Here is a 22,479-nt window from a genome sequence, read left to right as displayed (position 1 = left end):
CATAAGTAGCAATACACTTTTGTACCTTGTCAATCTGAACTCGCCTATCAATTCATTGAAACGGTTCGTCAGTTTGATAAGGCACAGTAGGTATAGGTAGCTACTTATGGAGCTGATAGTACCTATTGTTACTATTGTTATTGTCATTCTAAATTACCTACTTTTGTACCTGAGTTGTTACCACAACGACCACAACAGTCACAACACACAACACAAGAATCGTCTACGGTAGCACAAAAGTAGCGTTGGATGACCCACTATTAACCCTTTCCGATTACTACAGTCATCCTTTTTTTAACATCATGTATTTTATTTTTCTATTTTTATTGTTCTTTCTGATATTTGAATTTATTTGGAATCAGAAATTTTTTGTTGTGCTGTGCTACTCAAGCAAAGTTATTAAAGTGGCTGTTCGTTGCGGCTTGTAACATGCATAGATTGCATAGCGAACAATAAGCATCAGAGCGTTTACAAAATAATAAGGTAAATATCAATAAAAACACTTTAATCATACATACATTGACAGTGTCACTTATACGTTACCAAATTTTAATTAAAATTATTACAGTTACTTTTACAATTTTTATGGGTGCTTTACTATCACGGGTATTTTTTGTTATAATACTGTAATTTCAATACAATTCACATGCCAAGCACTATAACGTCGAAGCCATTACAGATTTTCACGTATTTCGTACCTATGCCTACATACACGTCTGTTTCAGTAACTCTTTGTGTGTAGGTATTTCATCATTTGGAGATGTTTGTTATGAACTTATGAGTATGGTAGCCCTTCTTTCATATTATATGCGCAGAATCTAGGAAATTGCATTGCCTTTAGGAAGAAGTCCGTTGAACTCTGCAAAGGAATTAAAAGATTTGAATTTACAGTATTACACATAAGTATTATGTAATGATATGTATCAAAAAACCAAAAACAAAAATTAAGTGAGTTATTGAAATTAATTATAGTTTATATGATCCCAACAAGAATAAAGACTTGGTAATCCGGGACCCATCCTAATCCTTAATATTATACATAAATGCGAACGTAACTGTGTCTGTCTGTTCCTCTTTCACGCCAAAACTAAAGATTTGAATGAAATTTGGTGTACAGATGGTCTAGCTAGAAATTGAGAAAGAACATAGGTAGGCTACTCTTTATCGCGTAATTCCCACGAGAAAACCATTAAGGGGAAGCGAATCTCGTGGGTACATCTAGTAAGAAATAAAAAAGGTGTAAAGGTAATCCGGGTATAATAAGAAATAAAAAGGTATAGGTAGTTACCGTTAAAGATGTTATGAAAACTGTGAAAGGTAGCAGAATAATGTATATTGGGGCAGCAAACCCAGCCACCCAGAATGAAACTAAAACCAGGATCGCAAACCAAATTATTGACCAAAGAAAACTGTTTTCGGCCATCACAATCGATTTAGATACTGAAGCACTGATGATTTTATATTTTTACCATTTGCTATGTTTTTAGTTACTGTTTTTCATTTATATAGATATTTACAATTTCTACTTCCTATGCATTTCTTACGTGTGTTGTAAATCTGTGTCATTCTGTCTTGCCAACCCTATGTGCCAACCATTGACAAAAGAATAAAGAGAGGACATACCATATCAACGAAAAAAATGCGCTTACCTAAACTTTGGTGTCAATTAAAATGGCGGCTTTTTTCTTGAAAAATGTAAACAAACAAATTGTTTGACAGCTGAAGTACCTTGTGTTTGGATGTCAATCTTGGTCAATCAACATGGCGACCGATCGCAATGTTGTAATTTTAGGCAAAGACAAAACTACTGTTGTCCTTTTTTACGTACGATAACACCAATAAGTTAAAAAGAGACGACGATATATTTTTAGTACCGATTTTTATGCCAAGTCCTCTTTATTCTTTTGTCAATGGTGCCAACCAGATGCCAGCTGCCAAACTTATTATAAATCAACACAGAATCTTGTATAGAATAGTTATTCTTCAGAGAAAAATATTGGCCTAGTAAAGTCATAGTGAGGCTACTTTGTAGTGAGCCTACGCTGGCCTACGCCGCCGTAGCAAAGCTACGTCATAGTGAGGGCATTTTGTAGTGAGGCTACGCCGCCGTAGCATGGCTACGCTATAATGAAGCTACTGAAAAAAAACTTTCGTTCATTTGATTTTAAAGATGGTGTTGAGATACTTTTATTTTTATCGATACTATACTCACCTTAATACATATACATAAATACTTATTCCGGTGATGTGCTTTGCTTAGGACTTAGGTACCTAATAGGTACAATAGTAAAATATTATTAATAAATTCGCTTAATCAAAACCATTCTTATATATAATTTTAATTATTTATAAGGACAATAAGGGTATGTTTCACAAGGTACTTATACATTATAATTATGCACATCGTGCCATCTTCAGTGTACATTTTAGAATCCTTCGCCAGCTTTCATTTTTTCCGCACAGAATCCAGGAAATTGAACTATAGCAAGTAATAAATCAGTGATCGGCTGAAATGCAGTAAAAAAAGTTAAAAGAGCTAGATAAAAATGATATATTTCAGGTTTAAATACCTACTCATCATAATCATCATCAGCCAAAAATCATCCACTGCTGGACATAGTTAAAAACATTCTCCAGCAATATGGTGTTACGAGTAAAGCGCGGATACAATATTATTATGGGAATATCGTACATTGTCGTTGAGTTCCGTAGTTGCTTTTACAACAGTAAGTACATACTACAGAAAAATATATTACAAAACGAATAGGTCTTCAGTTCGGTAGGTGAGTTCTTTAAAGAATTCTAAAATTAAATATTCGAATATAATATAATCCTTTGGGGGTGTAAATGATCTTGAGATACCAACATCATATCATCATGGGGACACGGGTCTCCTTCCAATGAAGGAAGAGTTTTAGGCCTAGTCCACCTCGCTGGCCTAGTGCGGGTTGGTGGACCCCAACACGTGTGTGTGTGTGCTATGAGTTGTCGGTTAAGTGGGCAACCCGACTGTCTGATGTTTTCAAGCTACCCGAAAGCTCTCTCACTAGGCTTAACGTACCGTCCGAAGCAAGGAAGCGTCCAGAAAAGAACCACTTGAAATCGGTCACCCATCCAATGGCTGATGTGTTGCTTAACCTCAGTGATCAGTACTACCACTGAAGCTGGCTCGAATACGGACGCTTCACACTCGAACACTGAGATACCAACACTCTACAATAAACCTAGTTACTAACTCATTTCTTAAGGAGTCTACACACCAAACCCGCCGACCCGCCGACACAGCCCGGCGGCTTGGTGTCAGCGACCCAAACCCGCCAACCCGCTAACATGTGTCATGGGGCTGTGTCGGTGAGTTAGTCGGCGGCAAGAAATCAGTACAACTTTTTTAGTTAGTGATTGCAGTGTGTACGAACGTGGAGTGTCGGCGGGCAACTAGGCGTGCGCGTACGCAAGTCGCCGGCCATGCCGCCGACTTGAACGCGCGGGTACGAGTCGCCGACATGATTCTTCAAACAAAGTCGCCGACACCAAGCCGCCGGGCTGTGTCGGCGGGTCGGCGGGTTTGGTGTGTAGACTCCTTAAAATTACTTATAAAATTAAATACGTATTTATAACAAATCTACGCTAACTACGTATGGAATTAAAATTAGCAGTTATTCAACCTACCGCGCATGCTGGAATGCAAACTCCAAAAGGTAGAAATATAACATAGAATACCGACAAGAGGAGAGCTATCCACCAACCAATGAAAATTAAAATCAAAATCCATATTAAAGACCACACAATATTTCCCATTTATTACAGAATACTTCTTAAAGTTAAATGGATAAGTAGGTAAATCAAATGCTCTTTTACCGTTTTCGTTAGTAGGTTAGGTTAGGTTGTTATTGTGGTTACCGTTAAACTTTAATCAAAGTGGGTACCACAGAGTACTTACTTTTAGCATAGAATAACGTGTACTACATGTGTACTTCTTGGTACTTCTGTACTTGTTATTCTATGCTTTTAGATGGGTGCCGGTGGGTACCATTACCATTCACAACCATGGTCTAAGCTAAGCAGTCTGGCAAATAAGTTTTTCATCATTCGTGGTCTGAAAGTAGGTAGCGACGAGTAGGTATCTATAAGTACTTACGTAGTATTACTTCCATGGGCGTGGGAGGGTCGTCACCAAGTGGTACACGCGCTGCACTAGCTCCGCGCCATACCATTTTGCGTTTTATTATGGTTATATTTCACTAGTCAATCGGTTATGAAAAATCATACACTATTTCCTCTCAGTTCTGAGTCAGCCCTTTTCGGTTCTATACTTTCACGGACACTCTTTATACGACTACCTACCGCTAACGGACTGATATAATGATAATACCTATTTACACTACTTATTATTGTAGGACTTTAGATGTAGATTTTTTATTTTAATTAAGTACTTTTAAGACATTACTTATAGGTACTAGGGCATACAATACCGCAATACCGGTATCCGTAATACCGGGATCCCGGACAAAATTCCCGCTTTTTTCAATACCGGTATTGAAAGTTAATACCGGTATTTAAGTTGTACCGGAATCGGACTTTTTTAGGCTATAAATAAAGCGATTAAGAATTAGCTAGCCTTGTGTTTCTATATACTGTGAAAGCGCACTTGTTCCCAACCGTTTAATGCAGTTTTCGGCTGCTAGAAATCTACTGTTGACCATGTGTAAACCGACACCGGATGTAAAAAAATATTTATTCTAAAATTTAAACTCTAAAACTAAATTCTCCTAAAAATCTACAATAAAATACAGAATATGATTGCATTTTCTTGTTTTATTTTGACGTTTACGACCTTTAAACACAGTATATGCCATTTATTACAAAGAAATCTAATACCGGTATTAATACCGGGATCCCGGTATTGAGTTGTAATACCGGAACTCAATACCGGTATTGAAAATTGTTCCGGTATTGCATGCCCTAATAGGTACCTATTGCATTACCTGAAATAAATTACTATTTATTTTATTTTATTTATAAATTGAAACAGGAAATTGCTTATCACCACTAACTAACAAATTTTAATAGAAAACAAACATTAGGATAGAACTTAACAAATTATACCTATAATATACATTAGTTAAACTTTCACATATCATTTTATAAAATACACTATTGCATCTTCGACCATAATCAAAGTATTGCACAAAAATATTTCTAAAATCCTTCTCCAGCCTTGATTTTTTGAGCGCAAAGACCGGGAAACTGAGCTATTACCAGCAACATATCTGTGAATGGCTGAAAAATACAACTGCGTTAACTACATACTTATTATTTTATGAACGCATGAATCTTGTTTAGCTGATCTAGCACGGGGCGCAAGACGCGCTAATGGATGATGTTATATGGATGTTATTGTGGAAAGTGCGCAATGTGCTTTAGGTGGGTTTATAGTAGGTAGAAGCTAGTACCACATACTAGGAGAGAGAGAACATATTTACCGAAAGAGCTGAGAAGCATATTGCAAATGGGAGTAAAATTACATAGAAAGGCACCACTATAAGTGCTATCCACCATCCAGCAAATATTAGAATAAGTAACCAAATTATCGACCATAGTATGTTTCCCATTTTCTTATACTTAAGTAGGTACCTAATTTATTTATTTTTTAACAGCTTTTAACTAATCTTCTTTAAATACATAAAATATTTTGGTATGGTTTTGTTCAGTTACTAGATTATGGTTTTGTATGTCAAAAATTTTGATGACATTGACAATATTGCGGCATGGGCTCAGACCATTGACAAAGGAATAAAGGTCTGAAATAGGAGTTAAATTACATAGAAAGACACCGCTATAAGTGCTATCCACCATCTAGAATAAGTAACCAAATTATCGACCATAGTATGTTTCCCATTTTCTTATACTTAAGTAGGTACCTAATTTATTTATTTTTTAACAGCTTTTAACTCATCTTCTTTAAATACATAAAATAATTTGTATGGTTTTGTTCAGTTACTAGATTATGGTTTTGTATGTCAAAAATTTTGATGACATTGACAATATTGCGGCATGGGCTCAGACTTGGCTCAGACCAGCTCAGAAAAACTACATTGGGGCTTTGGGGTTATTCGTCAAATATTTAAGAATCAGAATAAGAACGGCCTAGCTCCCTCCCCTACAGCCTACCTGTGAATTCCGCAGTGCACTAGAATAAAATTAAAACACTAAAATATTTTGTAAAAAACTAAGTGTTTTAATAAAATCTGTTATACTTAATATAACATATCTTAATGATACAAAACATAACAAGGCCATCACATGGCGAGCAGCAGTTGGCTGATGGAGCTGAGCGCCGATAACAGGATGTCTGCTTGCGACGCGCACTTGTCGATTATATCCCTGAAACATAAACAAAACGATTTAAAAAAAAAACAAAAAAAACTCGGTATTTTATTTGGGTGCTTTGCTTTTGTATACTTTTGCTGTATACGCTTGCTTTTTAGATTTGTCGAAAGCTTTTGATCTGGTTTCCTACGATATACTATGGAGAAAACTCAAGGATATTGGCTTGCCCAGTGAGTTCATTAGTATCTTCAGGTACTGGTATGGGAACCAGATCAATTGCGTTAAGTGGGCAGATGCAGTGTCAGATCCGTATAGATTGGAGTGTGGTGTGAGGCAAGGGGGGTTAACCTCACCCGCACTGTTTAACCTCTACATGGACTCTCTGGTCAGAGCGCTCAGCAGCCAACATATCGGATGCCACATTGACGGAGTCAGCTTCAACAACATAAGCTACGCGGACGATATGGTGCTGCTGGATGCATCGGCCTGCGGGATCTCATGAGGAATACGCCCGCTCTCACAGACTCATATACAACGCCAAAAAGAGTCAAGTCATGGTATTTGAGGCTGGATCGAAATTACGTAGGGTCAACACTCCACCAATTCGGCTAAATGAATCTACCTTGGAAAAGGTAGATGAATTTAAGTATTTAGGCCACCTACTGACATCCAGCCTCAAGGACGATGACGACATGGAGAGGGAACGGAGGGCATTGTCGATTAGAGCAAATATGATTGCTCGCAGATTTTTTCGGTGCTCCACGCAAGTCAAAATAACGCTCTTTAAATCGTACTGCACCACATTCTACACCTGCAGCTTGTGGGCCTTCTACACGCAAAAATCGTACAGTGCCCTCCGGGTGACGACCGAATGGCGTAGTGGTTAGTGACCTGACTACTGAGCCGATGGTCCCGGGTTCGATTCCCGGCTGGGGCAGATATTTGTTTAAACACAGATATTTGTTCTCGGGTCTTGGATGTGCCCGTAAAATGGCAATAGGCCCGCCCCCTATTACATTGGGACTAACATAACACTCTGGCGAAAAGTGGGTGCAGCAATGCACCTCTGCCTACCCCGCAAGGGAGTACATTAGTACAAGGCGTGAGTGCGTGTTTTTTTTTTTTTTTTTTTTTGCCCTCCGGGTGCAGTTTAACAATGCGTTCCGGAGTCTGCTGGGGCTGTCCCGACGCTGCAGTGCGTCAGGCATGTTTGTGGAGGCGCGAACAGATTGCTTCTATGCAACTATGCGAAAGCGAGCCGCCTCGCTGGTGCGACGCGTGCGGGCCAGCCCCAACACCCTCCTGACCACCATTGCGGCCAGGCTCGACTGTCCCTATGTGGGTCGCTGTTCCCTGCTGCATGCTAGCGTCCCCACCTGGCAGAGGCCACCCGCATAGGACCAGTTTCATTTGTGTGTTTTTATTAATTTATGTTGTTGTGTATTCTGTCTACTAACATAGAAATAAGGGCTATTGTTACTAACAACAACTATGGGTTATTTTTGTAATTATGAAAAATTACCTGAAATAAATGAATTTATTATTATTATTATGTTGTGTCGTTACCATCTCGGGACCATGGGGTCCCGGGCATTTGGAAGGCGTGCATGGGGCCGAAGCCAACATGTAGAGGCCCTTTTGACAACATTAATCTATATGAAATGTGACACAAACCGACGATTTTCCCTGTGAAAACTATAGAAGTGAACCCAAGGAAAATCCCCGGTTAGTGCAGGACTATTGTAGGATATGGAGAAAACTAATACAGGGTTATGGAATGGGGTGCTAAATGGACTGGGTATCTGGGACTATGGAAGGACTATGGCCCCTGCCTGGACCTATATGTTTCACATACGGATAAAAAGGCAGGGGGTGACTCGCACACACATTAAATGGGCCCCCCAAAACAGTCGCTAGCACATTACAGTGACGTAGCAACAAGGGGGCAACATGGCATGAGGTGCTGAGGGTGGAGAGGTATACCAAGGCTCTCAGAGCAATCGCGGATGCCGGTCAAGACCCCTACAAGCACTTACTGGATATACTTCCTTCCTCCGAGCATTTCTGCTCTAGCGGTACACCACTCAAGCCAGCCAATGAAGGCAAGCAAGAGGTGGGAGATCCTGTCCCCCTCAGTGTTCACTCTGGACAACCAATAAAGGCAAGCCAGAGATGAGAAACAGGGGTTCTCCCCGGCATCGGGTGGGTGGGGTCGCTAATGCCCAACAGCTCGCCACAAGCTGCCCTGCCGCTTAATATTATTATTATTATTATTTTGCTTTTTTACTCTTTCAAGCATCAGAATATCAGCGCTTTGCCCAGAGGAAAACGTTTCAAGGCGAAGCGAAGCTAGCAGAACAGCCACGCTCAAACTTTATTCCCGTAATTTCCACAGCACAGCTTTTTACTTGGACCTCTCACAACACGTAGTGCCACTGTATGTATTTGCCACATACCAAAAACGTAAGCAAAGGCAATTTTTTTTACGAATATACTGACCACACATAGCAGTTTTGGCCAATACGCAAATATGAACAGCCAAGTGGGGTGCTATGTATATGTATGCTGCCACATTATGTTTACCTGTAAGTGGACAGCTGAGCGCCGCACACGTCCCGCCTCAAGCCCGGCTTGCTCAGGAACGACTGGATGTCGCTCTCTCGACCGCTCGGCTCGCGGTCCAGTATACTGGAAATTATAAAAACGATTATTATGTTGTTAGTTGCTACATGCTAGATTTGATGATTTATAAATGAGGAAAAATTGAGTTTAGAATATCGCGTCTATAGTTACCCAACGAATAATTTTTTTATCAAGTATTTGATCTTGTAAATTTGCCGTTGACTTGCTTTTGAACATTTGACCACACACCACAAGAATTCTCAACAACACAGCACAAAGTTTATAACTGCTACTGCTACAATATTCTGACCTAGTAGCATGGGGCGCTAGACGCGCACGTTAAGACGTGACATGCTGATTGGCACTAATACTCCAATTTAACAATATTCTGGCCTCTGCTGATTTGGCACTAAGGGCTTGAACACAAAGCTGCGTTGCGACGTCGCATCATCAAAATCTGCGACTGTTTTGACAGTTTTTCAGGGCAAATGCTTGATTACGCAATACGCTTGATGCGACGTCGCACAACGCAGCTTTGAGGCATCTTGCCGCTTCAAAACGTTTTAATACAAAATGTAGGTAAGCGGCACGTTGTTAAGCATACTCAAGCGACACATGCCACGCCACAGGCTCGTCGTTTCGTCGCCGCTTATCTACACTTTGTTTTGAAGCGGCAAGATGCCGAGCCTTGGCTTTATGCCTTTTCTGTGTAATTCTCTCCTAAGGCGTGTCCACACTACTGACCTCCTCAGCGTCTGCCGCAGGGTGGTGATGAGCGAGTGCGCGTCCTCCGCCTGCTCCGACAGCTCGTGCTTCTTGTGCGGACTGAGGTGCGGGTCTTGCAGCTCGGCCAACGTGTGTTCACTGGAAATATACGGGGTAGTTGTTATTTGTTCACTGGAAATATACGGAATATTCGGTATGTGTTCATTGGAAATAAATGGAATATGTGTGTTGTTGAGTTCGGCTCTCGTGGAAATTGTTCGTGAATATTGTTGGAAATTGTTTGAGTGATAGTATCCCGCCTTTGGTATCTTCACGTTTGGATAAGTTCTGTACTTGCGTTTTGTTTTTTGTCTACAAATGAACATTATCTATAGAGCTAGAGTAGATTAGGGTCAAATACTTATGATTTTTATAGCGTATCCATGACAAATTAAACAATATGAAAATGGCGGACTCATGCTATCTCGCTTTATTCGTAGGTCTATCAAAACTATATCCTACTCATACTTATGTAACGGCCGCCATTTTCAAATTGTTTATGAACGGGAGTTATAAATAAATCGTAATAGAGATCATACATACCAAAATCTTTGTATTTGCAAGAAAGTCTCTTTTATTTTTCTGAGAAACTTTTTCACGAATATCTCAACATTATTATTACTATCAGTCTCAGTTTGTTCATTGGCAGTGTTAGATTCGTCCCCCATCCCCTCTATACCATTCAACTCTTCATGGTAATCATCTTTATCTTCATCACCATCCAAGTAACCATCATAAAGCTCATTATCATCCTCCATTTCCTCGTAGTCTAGTTCTCCTTCTGAATAATCTAGCATGTCTAAATCAACCATGCCGTTTACTTTTCTTAGCAATTTCTGTTCAAATTCTGCACATTTGCTAAAGTTCATTATTATTTTCGGTTTAAAACTGTTGTCTTCATTCACGTCGTTTGTATTTTCTTCTGGAGTAGTGGGTGTGTGTTTGGTTGTGTCTATTGTAGAACATTCTAGGATCGCTTCTGGTATTTTATTCGCGTTTAGTTGTTGCTCTTTCTGTTGCTTTTTTTGTCCCAAGTTTTTAAGAAAACTATCATCGAGGTTGAAATTCCTAATGAACTTTACGTTTTGCTGCAAACTTTTTCCCTAAAACAAAAATTAAATATACATAAGATAATGTTATAGGTTTCAATAATATGCGTAAGTAATAGATAATAGATGTAGTTCCACCAACAGTGACTGAGCCATAAACTATCGGCGTCCATAATAGATAGATAGATAGGTAGATAAGTTATTTATTTACTTAACACAACACATACACAGGTTACACAGCAAGATACAAGTTCTACAAACCCTATACATATACTGTCTACTCTAGCACACACATACCTGCGCAGTATCTTGGCTCTTTGTATCTAAACTCGTTTGCGAAGGCTCCTCGTCCGGACTGCGCGGCTCTATCGGGGCTCCTGCAATGTGTAAACAGACCGATATATTATCACAAAATATTAACAAAAATGGCGGCGGTAGGATTATAAATATATAGCGTAAATGACATGATCTCGATTAATTCTATCTGCTGAACCGCTATCCCAAAGCAAAGTTAATTGCGAGGGTACAAAGTGAACTTTTCAAGAGCGTAATTCATGATGTTACGTCTTTATTTAATAAATTAATTATGTATGTTTCTCCCACCTTATGACATATTACCTTACCACATTAGTATACACAGCAGATATCAGGGCAAAGATACGTACGTAGCCTGTCTTCAGAAACGGTGTCAGCCTCTGACACGTCTTGTGATTCAGCGGCGGACACGCTCATGTCCAGTGTGTCGGCCGCGGGGGTCGAGATGTCTTCTAGTAAACTGGATAGCAGCTGGATAGAGGTTTGCAGCTCTTCTGTGTTGGACACTTCCGTCTGAAGCAAAGTGGTAAATTGATATCGAGTCGCCTTGTCTTCTTGTCAGCCTATAGCAGTCTGACTCTACGATGCCTATTATATAGACATCGTAGATAGCTTACTATTAACATTACAATAGTAAGTTTATACAAAGTATGGATAAACTTTAATGCTACTCTTTCACGGGAATACGGCTGGTCCTATATTTATGGAATGTTGCACGTAGCAAGCTTACACCCTGGATTAATGCATAGGCTATCCCGAATTCCTACTGCCGTTTTGAAAATATTCGATAGGAGAGAGACATCGGACATCAAGACCCATTTTTGATCCCTTAGGTGTGAAAGCGGAATTCCTACTACTAAACACTAAATGTTAGAGAATGAACCCTTAGAACATGAAGAGTTAAGACTGTTTTATATTTATTTATAGTAAGTGTGTTATCGAACTTACAAATGTATAGTAAAATGGATACATACCATAAACGAGTGCAGTAGATACACGCCGTAACTAAACATCTGCATATACTCCGCAGGTTTGATATTTTTTCGAATGATACCTGCAACAAAAGTTACTTGTCATACACATTTACTTTATCAATAGTATTGAATTACAATAATATGCCCTACCCTACTTTGGTAAACTCTCTTCAATATAAACATTGTAAGTATCATGAAAGATGAACGCTGCGCGTACCTATTATTAGGTAAGTATATCAAATTAAATAACCCGCGCCTCATCTCGCACCAATCACTGACTTTAACATAAATTTACGTAGTTTGTGATGAACAGGCACAAACTAAGCGCAAACACTTTATTTTATATAATAATAATAATAATAATAACCAATTATTATTAATAATTATTAATAATAATAATAACCAATAATTTTATATAATAATATAATAATAATAATAATAACCTTAAAGACTACGAAACACAGCCTAATGAAGAACAACTAGAAAAAGACGACAAATTACGTGAGTGGAGCGGAAAATCTCTTCATGGAAGACACCCCCACGACCTGAGCCAACCCAACGTCGACAAGCTAGCGTCGCACGAGTGGCTCCGTCGCGGGGAACTCTTCCCGGAGACTGAAGGATTCATCATCGCAATACAAGACCAAGTCATTGAAACCAAGAACTATCAGAAGCACATCATGAAACTACCAGGCTCCCAGAATGATAAATGCCGCAAATGCAACTCAGCACCAGAAACAATCCAACATATTACAGGCGCATGTAAATCTATAGTCCAAACTGAGTATAAACATCGTCATGACCAAGTCGCAAATATAATTCATCAACAGCTCGCATTAAAGTACAGTCTCCTACCGCAACCAGTCATACCGTACTACAAATATGTTCCAGAAGTTGTCCTCGAAAGCAATACACACAAACTTTACTTCGATAGAGCTATTTTAACAGACCGAACCACTCACTTTAATAGACCCGACATTACCATAATACACAAGCAACAAAAAACTGCCCAGATTATAGACATTGCAATTCCTAATACTCACAATCTACAAAGCACAATCTCAGAAAAACTAAGCAAATATACCGACCTTAAAGACGAAGTAACCCGCATGTGGCGTTTAAAATCAGCGTCTATAGTACCCATAGTAATATCAACAACAGGAGTCATACCGAAACAGTTAGACCAATCATTAAAAGCTTTAGATCTTCCTACACATACCTACACCATCTTACAAAAAGCAGCCATATTGAATACATGCAGAATTGTTCGCAAGTTCTTGCAAACCGACCAGCCATCTCAAAGACAAACATCTACAACTTTAGAAAATGATGCTCACTTGGCCTAGGCCCGTGTGCATCATCAATCACCGGTTCTTATAGAAGAAACCGAGCTGACATAATTCAGAAACCAAAATAATAATAATAATAATACAATAATGTTTGAAAATATCAATAACATATTATTTGACTCAAAAGATATAGATAAGCCACCCCACCGCAAACAGTTTATTCCTGAGACCCATGGATGGAAGATAGATTCTACCATCCATGAGTCTCAGGGTTAAACTGTTTGCAGTGGGGTGGCTTACCCATATCATTTGCTAACTGACCTATACCTCTAGCATCACTGATATTGAAGACGTGGCGGTGAGCTCGGCGGGGCATACGGTTTTCAACTCGTCTTATGCTCTCGGATTAAGTGTAACTAGGTACTTATGTTGAAATTTGAATCAAACTATTAAAAAAGCTGTTTACTGGCTTTCCACGACATAAGCTTAGCCTAGTGCGGTAACCCCTGTTATATCACCACCTTTAAATTGTTACCAAATGCTGCAACATATATTTTCGGTATCTTTCTTGATATTCAGTAAAAATAAATATTTTTTCATATATATTTTTTAGTGTAGTTACCTCTATCATCACTGATATTGAAGAGCGTGGCGGAGAGCTTGGCGGCGGCGCGGGCGAGCTGCGCGCGGAGTTATAACAATGTATGTACTGTACCTCTAGCATCACTGATATTGTACTGTACCTCTAGCATCACTGATATTGTACTGTACCTCTAGCATCACTGATATTGTACTGTACCTCTAGCATCACTGATATAACAATGTATGTACTGTACCTCTAGCATCACTGATATTGTACTGTACCTCTAGCATCACTGATATTGTACTGTACCTCTAGCATCACTGATATTGTACTGTACCTCTAGCATCACTGATATTGTTCTGTACCTCTAGCATCACTGATATTGTACTGTACCTCTAGCATCACTGATATAACAATGTATGTACTGTACCTCTAGCATCACTGATATTGTATGTACTGTACCTCTAGCATCACTGATATTGTACTGTACCTCTAGCATCACTGATATTGTACTGTACCTCTAGCATCACTGATATAACAATGTATATACTGTACCTCTAGCATCACTGATATTGTATGTACTGTACCTCTAGCATCACTGATATTGTATGTACTGTACCTCTAGCATCACTGATATTGTACTGTACCTCTAGCATCACTGATATTGTACTGTACCTCTAGCATCACTGATATTGTACTGTACCTCTAGCATCACTGATATTGTACTGTACCTCTAGCATCACTGATATTGTACTGTACCTCTAGCATCACTGATATTGTACTGTACCTCTAGCATCACTGATATAACAATGTATGTACTGTACCTCTAGCGTCACTCATGTTGAACAGCGTGGCGGTGAGCTTGGCGACTGCATGCGATATTCAATCTTTGCACTCGGATACAAGATAGAATATAATACTCTTTATTTTTACACCGAGAAATAATAACATAGTATATTTTACATAGCAACTTAGTTAGGGTACAAAAGGCGGTCTTATCGCTCATCTTCCAGACAACCTTTGCGGGGTTGGTAATGTACTGTACCTCTAGCGTCACTGATATTAAACAGCGTGGCGGAGAGCTCGGCGGCGGCGCGGGCGAGCTGCGCGCGGAGTTATAACAATGTATGTACTGATGTCGATTCTGAAGGCAGAAATTCTAATTTTAGAGCTGTCAAAACCTTAATTTCTTTACTTAAAATTCGACTCTATATGAGTGTTCCCGTAAATGTCATTTATTGCTAACAAAATTTATAGTTTGACAGCGTTTAAATTAGAATTTCCGTCTTCAGAATAGCTACCACTGTACCTCTAGCGTCACTGATATTAAACAGCGTGGCGGAGAGCTCGGCGGCGGCGCGGGCGAGCTGCGCGCGGTCGCGATACGCCCGCCGCAGATACTCGGCCGCCTAGTGAACGGGCACTTCACTTGTAGTTACCTCTAGCATCACTAATTGTAGTTACCTCTAGCATCATTAATTGTAGTTGTAGTTACTTTACTTACCTCTAGTAGTTGCCACCGCGATGTTGAGCTCTTTGCGCTGGGGGCAGGAGTTATAACAATGTATGTACTGTACCTCTAGCATCACTAATTGTACTGTACCTCTAGCGTCACTGATGTTGAAGAGCGTGGCGGTGAGCTCGGCGGCGGCCACGCCACCGCGATGTTGAGCTCTTTGCACTAGGAGCATGAGTTATAACAATGTATGTACTGTACCTCTAGCATCACTGATATTGTACTGTACCTCTAGCATCACTGATATTAAACAGCGTGGCTGTGAGCTCGGCGGCGGCGCGGGCGAGCTGCGCGCGGTCGCGATACGCCCGCCGCAGACACTCGGCCGCCTCGTGCACGGGCACTTCAGTTGTAGTTACCTCTAGCATCACTAATTGTAGTTACATCTAGCGTCAGTAAATGTACTATACCTCTATCATCACTGATTTTGAAGTCTCTCTAATACTCTCTCTACGAAAACTCTTTGCACTGGGGGTAGGAGTTATAACAATGTATGTACTGTACCTCTAGCGTCACTGATATTAAACAGCGTGGCGGTGAGCTCGGCGGCGGCGCGGGCGAGCTGCGCGCGGTCGCGATACGCCCGCCGCAGACACTCGGCCGCCTCGTGCACGGACCACGGCGCCGGCCACGCCACCGCGATGTTGAGGTCTTTACGCTGGGGGCAGGAGTTATTGTTTGGGTAGTTTTTTTTTTTTAACACACGAGTTGTACTGTGGACATGTATGTTATGTACTTATATGAAAGCAATCTCAATAAATCGCCAGGATTCGCACATCAACCGTTGCCTCGTTTAGGTGCTTCCTCACAGAGTACTATGAATAGAATATGTCTCTCGCACATTTTTCGTATTGAAAGAGTGAGATGGGTAATTGTTAGGACCAATAGCAACGCAGTAATAAATTATATGGAATTAAATACTCGAATGTTTAAAAAAATATGTAGACAGTAAAGTTTCAGTATACAGTATACTGTAGATGATGAAATGATGATAATAAAGTTTACAACATTATCTTAGTTATATCTAATGAATTGATATTTACCTGTAGAATATTCGTGAGAGCTTCTTCCATTATCTGTACATATCTGGACACCCATTCCTCCATGCCTATCTTCAATCGCTCTTCCATAACTGGATCTTTTATCTTAAAAAACTCATCATCATTAGTAACTACCAATGGCTTGGACTTTCTTTCGTGACACATTGTGCTAATCATTTGCGCTGATAGATTTCGACCAGAAAAGACAGAGCTCCTACTATTTGATATAACACTTTCAGAAACCGGCGATTCTTCAATAATAGTTTGATTGATAGAGTTATTTACGTTTCTTTTTTCTGGTATACTTTCTTCATATTCACTTTCTGGTTCTTTTGCTGGCGACTTTGGAGTTACTCGCATTTGTTCAATATTAGCATTGACAATTTTAGCAGTGTTAATAACAGTTGCGGTATTATCCTTTATGCTATCTATTTTTGAAGTAACAACTACTCTATTATCTTTCTTTTGTACTGGATCTATTTTTGAAGTAACAACTACTCTATTATCTTTCTTTTGTACTGGATCTATTTTTGAAGTAACAACTACTCTATTATCTTTCTTTTGCACTGGATCTATTTTTGAAGTAACAACAGTATTGTCTTTCTTCTGTACTGGAGTTTCAGAGATTCTTCTTCGACGCCATTTGAAGTGTTTCTTTTCACTGACTGGCACTGACTCCATTGGCAATGTCTTTACTACGGATGCGCTTCGTTTTAGACGAATTGCACGCTTTTTGGGAGTATTAGTTAAATTCTGCTTTTCTGTTTCTGTTTGTTCACTTGATAATCCTTGGTTACTTTGTGCGGTGTTATTACTGGGTACAGTTTCTTGAGGTAAAGGCACTGATTTGGTTCTTTGTAATGTTCGCTTTTCGAGAGTATTAATGAAATTCTGCTTTTCAGTTTGGCCACTCGCTACAGGGAACTGTTTACTTTGGTCAGTATTATTACTGGGTTCATTTGTTTGGGGGCATGGCACAGACTTGGTTCTTTGTAATGTTCTATTACTGGGAACAGTTTGTTTATTTAATAAACCTTGGCTTTCGTGAAGTAATAATTTTGTTCTGATCTCAGCTATATCTCTGTCCCTTTTAGTTTGAGTAGAGATGTTTATTGGATTGATATAGAACTCGTTGGGTGGGACATCGCCGTAATCGTCAGTGTAAAAGCTACTTTCCGTTTCAATTGGTTCTTGAACGTCATGCGACTCAGGTATGTAGGGATTAGTTGTGCCAGCACCGTCGTAAAAATTATAATCCTCTATTTTATCGTCATTTCCTTCTTCATCATCAACATTGTCGATATTTTCTTCCGTATAATCTGCTTCATCAAGAACTTCCTCATTATAATTACCATCATCATCAAAATTATCTTCCACTTTATAATTCTCATCATCTTGTTCATCAACCTCATTATAAGGATCAAGTTGCTCCTCTAATTCACCTTGATATGTCTCTCCTTGATCCTCCGTCTCATCGTTGTAATCATGTGACTGAGAAGTGAGTGCACCATTGTAATCACCATATTCATCACTATTGTTAGTTGTCGAGTGAATAGAACCTTTATTTCCAACGGTTACGTATATAGGTTTGTTACTAATATGAGAGGTTTTTGGCCGCCTCTGATAATATGCCAGAAAGTTTTTCAACTGTTTAACTGTAAATGCTTTTATGGAGGCCATCTCCGTTTTTCTTTGCAGTAGTTTATCATTCGAGAGGACGATCTGAAAATGAAATATTGTTTTAGGACGGAACATTTGAAGTTACCAATAGACATCTATGTTGTTTATGTTAACTAGAAGCTGTCCAGTCTTGATTGAAAACCGTGATTTACTCTGAACTTTTACAGGTTATGTATGTAGATGTAGCTTTATGTATGGTTTTTTTGTTTTTTAAATAAATTTCTGAACTCCAATCTCCAATAGTGATTCTCCACTTTAAGAAGAAACTCTCAAAAGGCCAAAGTAAGAAATCTGTTACAAACTCCACTCACATCCAACTACAATTATTATTAAACCATTTATTTCAGCCAACAAGAGCCATGATGTGTTAGTAACAATGTTGCTTATTCTATGTTAGTTACTTACAGCTAATAATACTTATCCTATAACTTATACAATAACATAACAATAACAAAATGACTCACAAAGTGTACGTGCCGCCGCAACAGCCGCATGCAGCACTCCAGTATCGCGTCGTCGCCGTCGGGGCGGCTGAGAGACGAGCCCGTCTGCAGCAGCTCCGCGTCTGGAAACATCGCGTCAACATGTTGAATCATGAATAATAGCATCAACATGTTGAATCATGGGCAAATAGCATCAATATGTTGAAACATGCATCAACGTGTTAAATCATTAACAATAGCATCAACATGTTGAATCATGAGCAATAACCTCAACATGTGGAATCATGATCAATAGCATCAACATGTTTAATCAATAACAATAGCATCAACATGAAGGAGAAAGTTATGATAGTTAGGATTAGGATAAAGTCTATTTTATATATATATATATCCTCCTAGCCGTATTCGGCCATGGCGACTGCGTTCAAACTCCGTGTTTTATAGTTGCTGAGGGTTCCGCTGGTGTGCCCTCAAGTGACTTATATATCCAATCTTGGCTTGGAACGTTCGTGCACACTGGGCACACGTTAAGACACCGTTTACATAATTATAGTTTATGGCCGCTGGTGGTCGGGCCTTTAACTCGTCCCGTTTCGTATCGAGATCGAGTATCCTCTTGTCTTCAAAGTCTATTTTATGGGTGGGATAGATAAATATATAAGTCAAATATGTATGTCTTCGCCCTCTCTCTACATGTGTGTGTGTGTGTGTGTGAGTGTATCTCTCTGTGTCTCTCTCTGTGTGTGTGTGTGTCTCTCTCTGTGTCTCTCTCTGTGTGTGTCTCTCTCTCTCTCTCTCTCTCTCTGTGTGTGTGTCTCTCTCTCTCTCTCTGTTTGTGTGTATGCGTGTCTCTCTCTGTGTGTGTGTGCATACCAGTGAGCGCGGTTCGCGCCGCCAGCTGCTGCGCTATGAACCGCGCGGCGGTGCGCGCGCGCGCCTCGCCCTCGCGCTGCATGGCCGCCACGTGCACCTCGCCGTGCACGCGCTGGGCCACCAGCAGCTTGCATTGAGGGTCTGTGGGGGTGACAGGTTACATTAGTTTAGGTCACTCAGAAAGGCTAGTACGGGGCGCATTTAAGACGTGAAAAGAGTTTTGCATCGCGCTCACTCACATGGCGTAGCCTCAAGTGCGAGCGCGACGGAGAACTCTTGTCACGTCTTAATGGCATCCGGTGCTACGGGGCCAGACAGGTCTTCGCATATTATAACAACTCACCGGCTGAAATTAAACCTTGAACATATGACACAGAGCTTAAATATCAATGTCTAGCATAGAGTTGAATCGCCGGTGAGTTGTTATAATGTGCGAAGACCTTTAAGGCCATCTTAACAACCTGTTGCCGTGGCAACGCTTGGCTATCATAAATACATGGTATGGTTGTGTATAAATTGTAATCAAAACAAATATGTATGTTATTTATGTCGGTTAGGGTGCATATCATCCAGAAGATAGAATAGAATAGATTCTGATTCATCGAACTGATTTGAAAGAAATTCGTTTTCACCAGCGCGCGCAGTACTACCATATACCTATGGTACGGTAGCTGTGGATACGATTAAAAAAAAAAAAACACGCACTCATGCCTTGTACTAATGTACTCCCTTGCGGGGTAGGCAGAGGTACGATTAGTGGATATCAAATGCAATGCAGCAGAGCACATGTCAGGTGGATAGGCATCCATTTATAGGTACAAATTTTCATAAATACCTGAATTGATGAGTATATCCAGGAAAGTTAAGTTACAGTATAAGACATTTGTGTCAGCCAGAATAAACAGGAAGTCTGTTTCTGTACACCCTGTAAATTCTTTCAGAGAGGTCAAGTCCAGCTTGGCGTCTGTTCCAAGGATGTTTCTGTTTTCCTGAAAAAGTTTTATGATATTAAATACTCTATTACAATATTTTATGTGACCATCTCAAAAATAGCCTATAAGCGAGCCTGGTACAGTTTATCATTGTGAGAATGAGATATTTTTTCTTTACTTTATTAAGATATTACTTGTAGTTCACTTTAAGATATTAAATGTAAACTAATTAATATTCTGTTGAAAAATATAAGTACCAGAAAAAAATAGTAAATTGATACTCTACTTACAGAAAGCCACAGCTCATCATTATCATCACTGTGATCTATGTCATGTTCAGTCTCCAAATTGTCAGCAAATCTAACTTTCTTAGTTGTGACTTGAGTGTCACCAGCTACCAGCTGATCTTCTGTTTCTCTCTCATCTTGCAATTCCTCTTCAGGACTATGTTGGTCTCCATCTGACATATTCAAGTATTCCATCTGCTTATGGATCATGTTATCACTTCTCTCAAATATGGGCACTATAAGAAATGATATTAAATAGTGTGGTAAGTATATTTTGTAACAACTTGTACAGAAAGATAGAAAAGAAGCAAACATCTAGAAACTGTATAATCAAACAAAAATATTACCTGTATTACCATCACTTTCATCAATAGATGGGTGTAATTTTCTTTTAGCAAGTAAAACTTGCCGGAGATCAAACTGTGTTCCCACAGTACCAGGATCTTTTTTCAGTTTAAAATTCCTAACAACAGTGGCATTGGGCACAGGAGCATCTTCTTTATCAATCTTCTCATTGGGCAAGATATTAGTATCTTCCTTGACGGTTTCATTAATTTTCTTGAAGCGTTCCGACAGTGGTATTGCTGTTTTTTGGCATGACATTTCAGTTGAAAACCAAGGTGGCATTTGGGCATACATGAGATGTGGTGGCACTGACCATGAAGCATTGTATGGGGGGACAACTTGACCCGGTAGAGTGGCAGCTGTGCCTGGCAACTGAGGAGGGACCATGTGAGGAGGCATGGGGGGAGGGCACATGGCTGCTACAGGGTTAAAAGCATTCATCATATTTAGCATGTTTGCATTGTAGGGAAAGCATGGGTTCACGGCTGGCTTGTTCTCTATGCTCTTGGTTATTTTCAGGTTTCCCTCGGGGCCAGCCACCTCGGGCACACCATTGCGAGATGCTTGTTGACTCATTGCAAGCTTAGTATTCTTCTTCACCTAAAAATAAATCAAAATATCATAGTTCAGTTCAAAATGGATGATGCGACCATATACCTAAGTACTAAAAGAATATTTGTGCAAGGTAGTTGGCTCCCTGGCCTGGTGAGTCATCTATAAGTGGCCTAATAGCCTACAGGAATTGCAGTTGTGAGCAACATGTAAACATTGTAGTAGTAAGCACCTACACAAACAAAGTATCAGTTAGTCAGAATTTGGCCAAGAGTGCACTTTAAGCTAGGCTCTATTACTTTTACACACAAAGATAATTAGGGAACCTGTAATACTATACCTGGGTTTCGCTAAGATGCCAAACAGCTTTACCAGTTAAGGTATTGAAATAGTAACTACGGCCGGTTTTCTTCGACTGGCTCACTATCCATGCTCCTTCAATAGTTTCATCATTAAGAGGCTGCTTCGGCTGCGGAGGACCCGCACTAGTCTCTTCCATTGTAGCAAGAAACTGTAGATGGAGAATTAATATTGGTTAGCCACATTTTCGAATTGTTTTTTCGACAGAATCCTCCGTAAGTAAATTAATACAAATGTTGGTACCTGATTATTTGATGGTCTGATTCAGGAGTTTTAGTTATTGGACACACAATCCAAGAAATACATTTTAAATTTATTTTAGCAAAGCAAAGCAAAATATTTTGGTTATTTTCAATGTCAAGTCAAGCCAAAGCAAGCAAAGCATGCAAAGCCAGTATAATCACAGACTAATTAAATAGCATGAGAGCCTTATGACAGCTGTCAAATGCCCACATTTAATTTTTTGCGTTTTTTGCTGAGGTTTTTTTGTAACAAGGGAAAACCAAAACCTACCTAAAGGGAAA

At 39.7% G+C, this 22,479-nt stretch overlaps 1 protein-coding gene and 3 long non-coding RNA genes across 5 annotated transcripts; all 4 read right to left on the bottom strand.

Moving 5' to 3' along the window:
* Window positions 1-490: 490 nt before the first annotated feature.
* LOC119694222 lies at window positions 491-1,596 on the bottom strand. Its single transcript, XR_005254797.2, has 2 exons — window positions 1,289-1,596; window positions 491-859 (listed from the first exon to the last, which is right to left on the bottom strand). It is a non-coding gene; the product is annotated as an uncharacterized LOC119694222 (long non-coding RNA).
* A 724-nt stretch (window positions 1,597-2,320) lies between these two features.
* On the bottom strand, window positions 2,321-4,451 carry LOC119694223. Its single transcript, XR_005254798.2, has 2 exons — window positions 3,670-4,451; window positions 2,321-2,507 (listed from the first exon to the last, which is right to left on the bottom strand). It is a non-coding gene; the product is annotated as an uncharacterized LOC119694223 (long non-coding RNA).
* Window positions 4,452-5,036: 585 nt separating this feature from the next.
* LOC119694116 lies at window positions 5,037-6,100 on the bottom strand. Its single transcript, XR_005254770.2, has 2 exons — window positions 5,484-6,100; window positions 5,037-5,280 (listed from the first exon to the last, which is right to left on the bottom strand). It is a non-coding gene; the product is annotated as an uncharacterized LOC119694116 (long non-coding RNA).
* A 115-nt stretch (window positions 6,101-6,215) lies between these two features.
* On the bottom strand, window positions 6,216-22,358 carry LOC105385830. 2 transcript variants are annotated; one of them, XM_048621639.1, is made up of 17 exons: window positions 22,199-22,358; window positions 21,936-22,106; window positions 21,046-21,643; window positions 20,702-20,934; window positions 20,315-20,468; window positions 19,480-19,620; window positions 18,628-18,728; window positions 16,487-18,205; window positions 16,048-16,101; window positions 15,673-15,772; window positions 12,056-12,135; window positions 11,432-11,594; window positions 11,064-11,143; window positions 10,261-10,820; window positions 9,697-9,816; window positions 8,914-9,018; window positions 6,216-6,384 (listed from the first exon to the last, which is right to left on the bottom strand). In XM_048621639.1, exons 2-17 carry the CDS (start codon window positions 22,092-22,094, stop codon window positions 6,300-6,302), a joined length of 4,452 nt encoding a protein of 1,483 aa, XP_048477596.1. In that variant the 5' UTR covers window positions 22,095-22,106; window positions 22,199-22,358; the 3' UTR covers window positions 6,216-6,299. The 2 variants fall into 2 exon arrangements, with proteins under 2 accessions (XP_048477596.1, XP_037975640.2); XM_038119712.2 differs by lacking the exon at window positions 15,673-15,772 and having other exon boundaries at window positions 15,948-16,101.
* Between the last annotated feature and the right edge of the window lie 121 nt (window positions 22,359-22,479).

This window comes from Plutella xylostella, chromosome 6 (genome assembly GCF_932276165.1).
Source record: "Plutella xylostella chromosome 6, ilPluXylo3.1, whole genome shotgun sequence".
Lineage (NCBI taxonomy): Eukaryota > Metazoa > Arthropoda > Insecta > Lepidoptera > Plutellidae > Plutella > Plutella xylostella.
The sequence above is the reverse complement of the archived record's forward strand: the minus strand, read 5'-3'. Positions and strand labels throughout refer to the sequence as shown.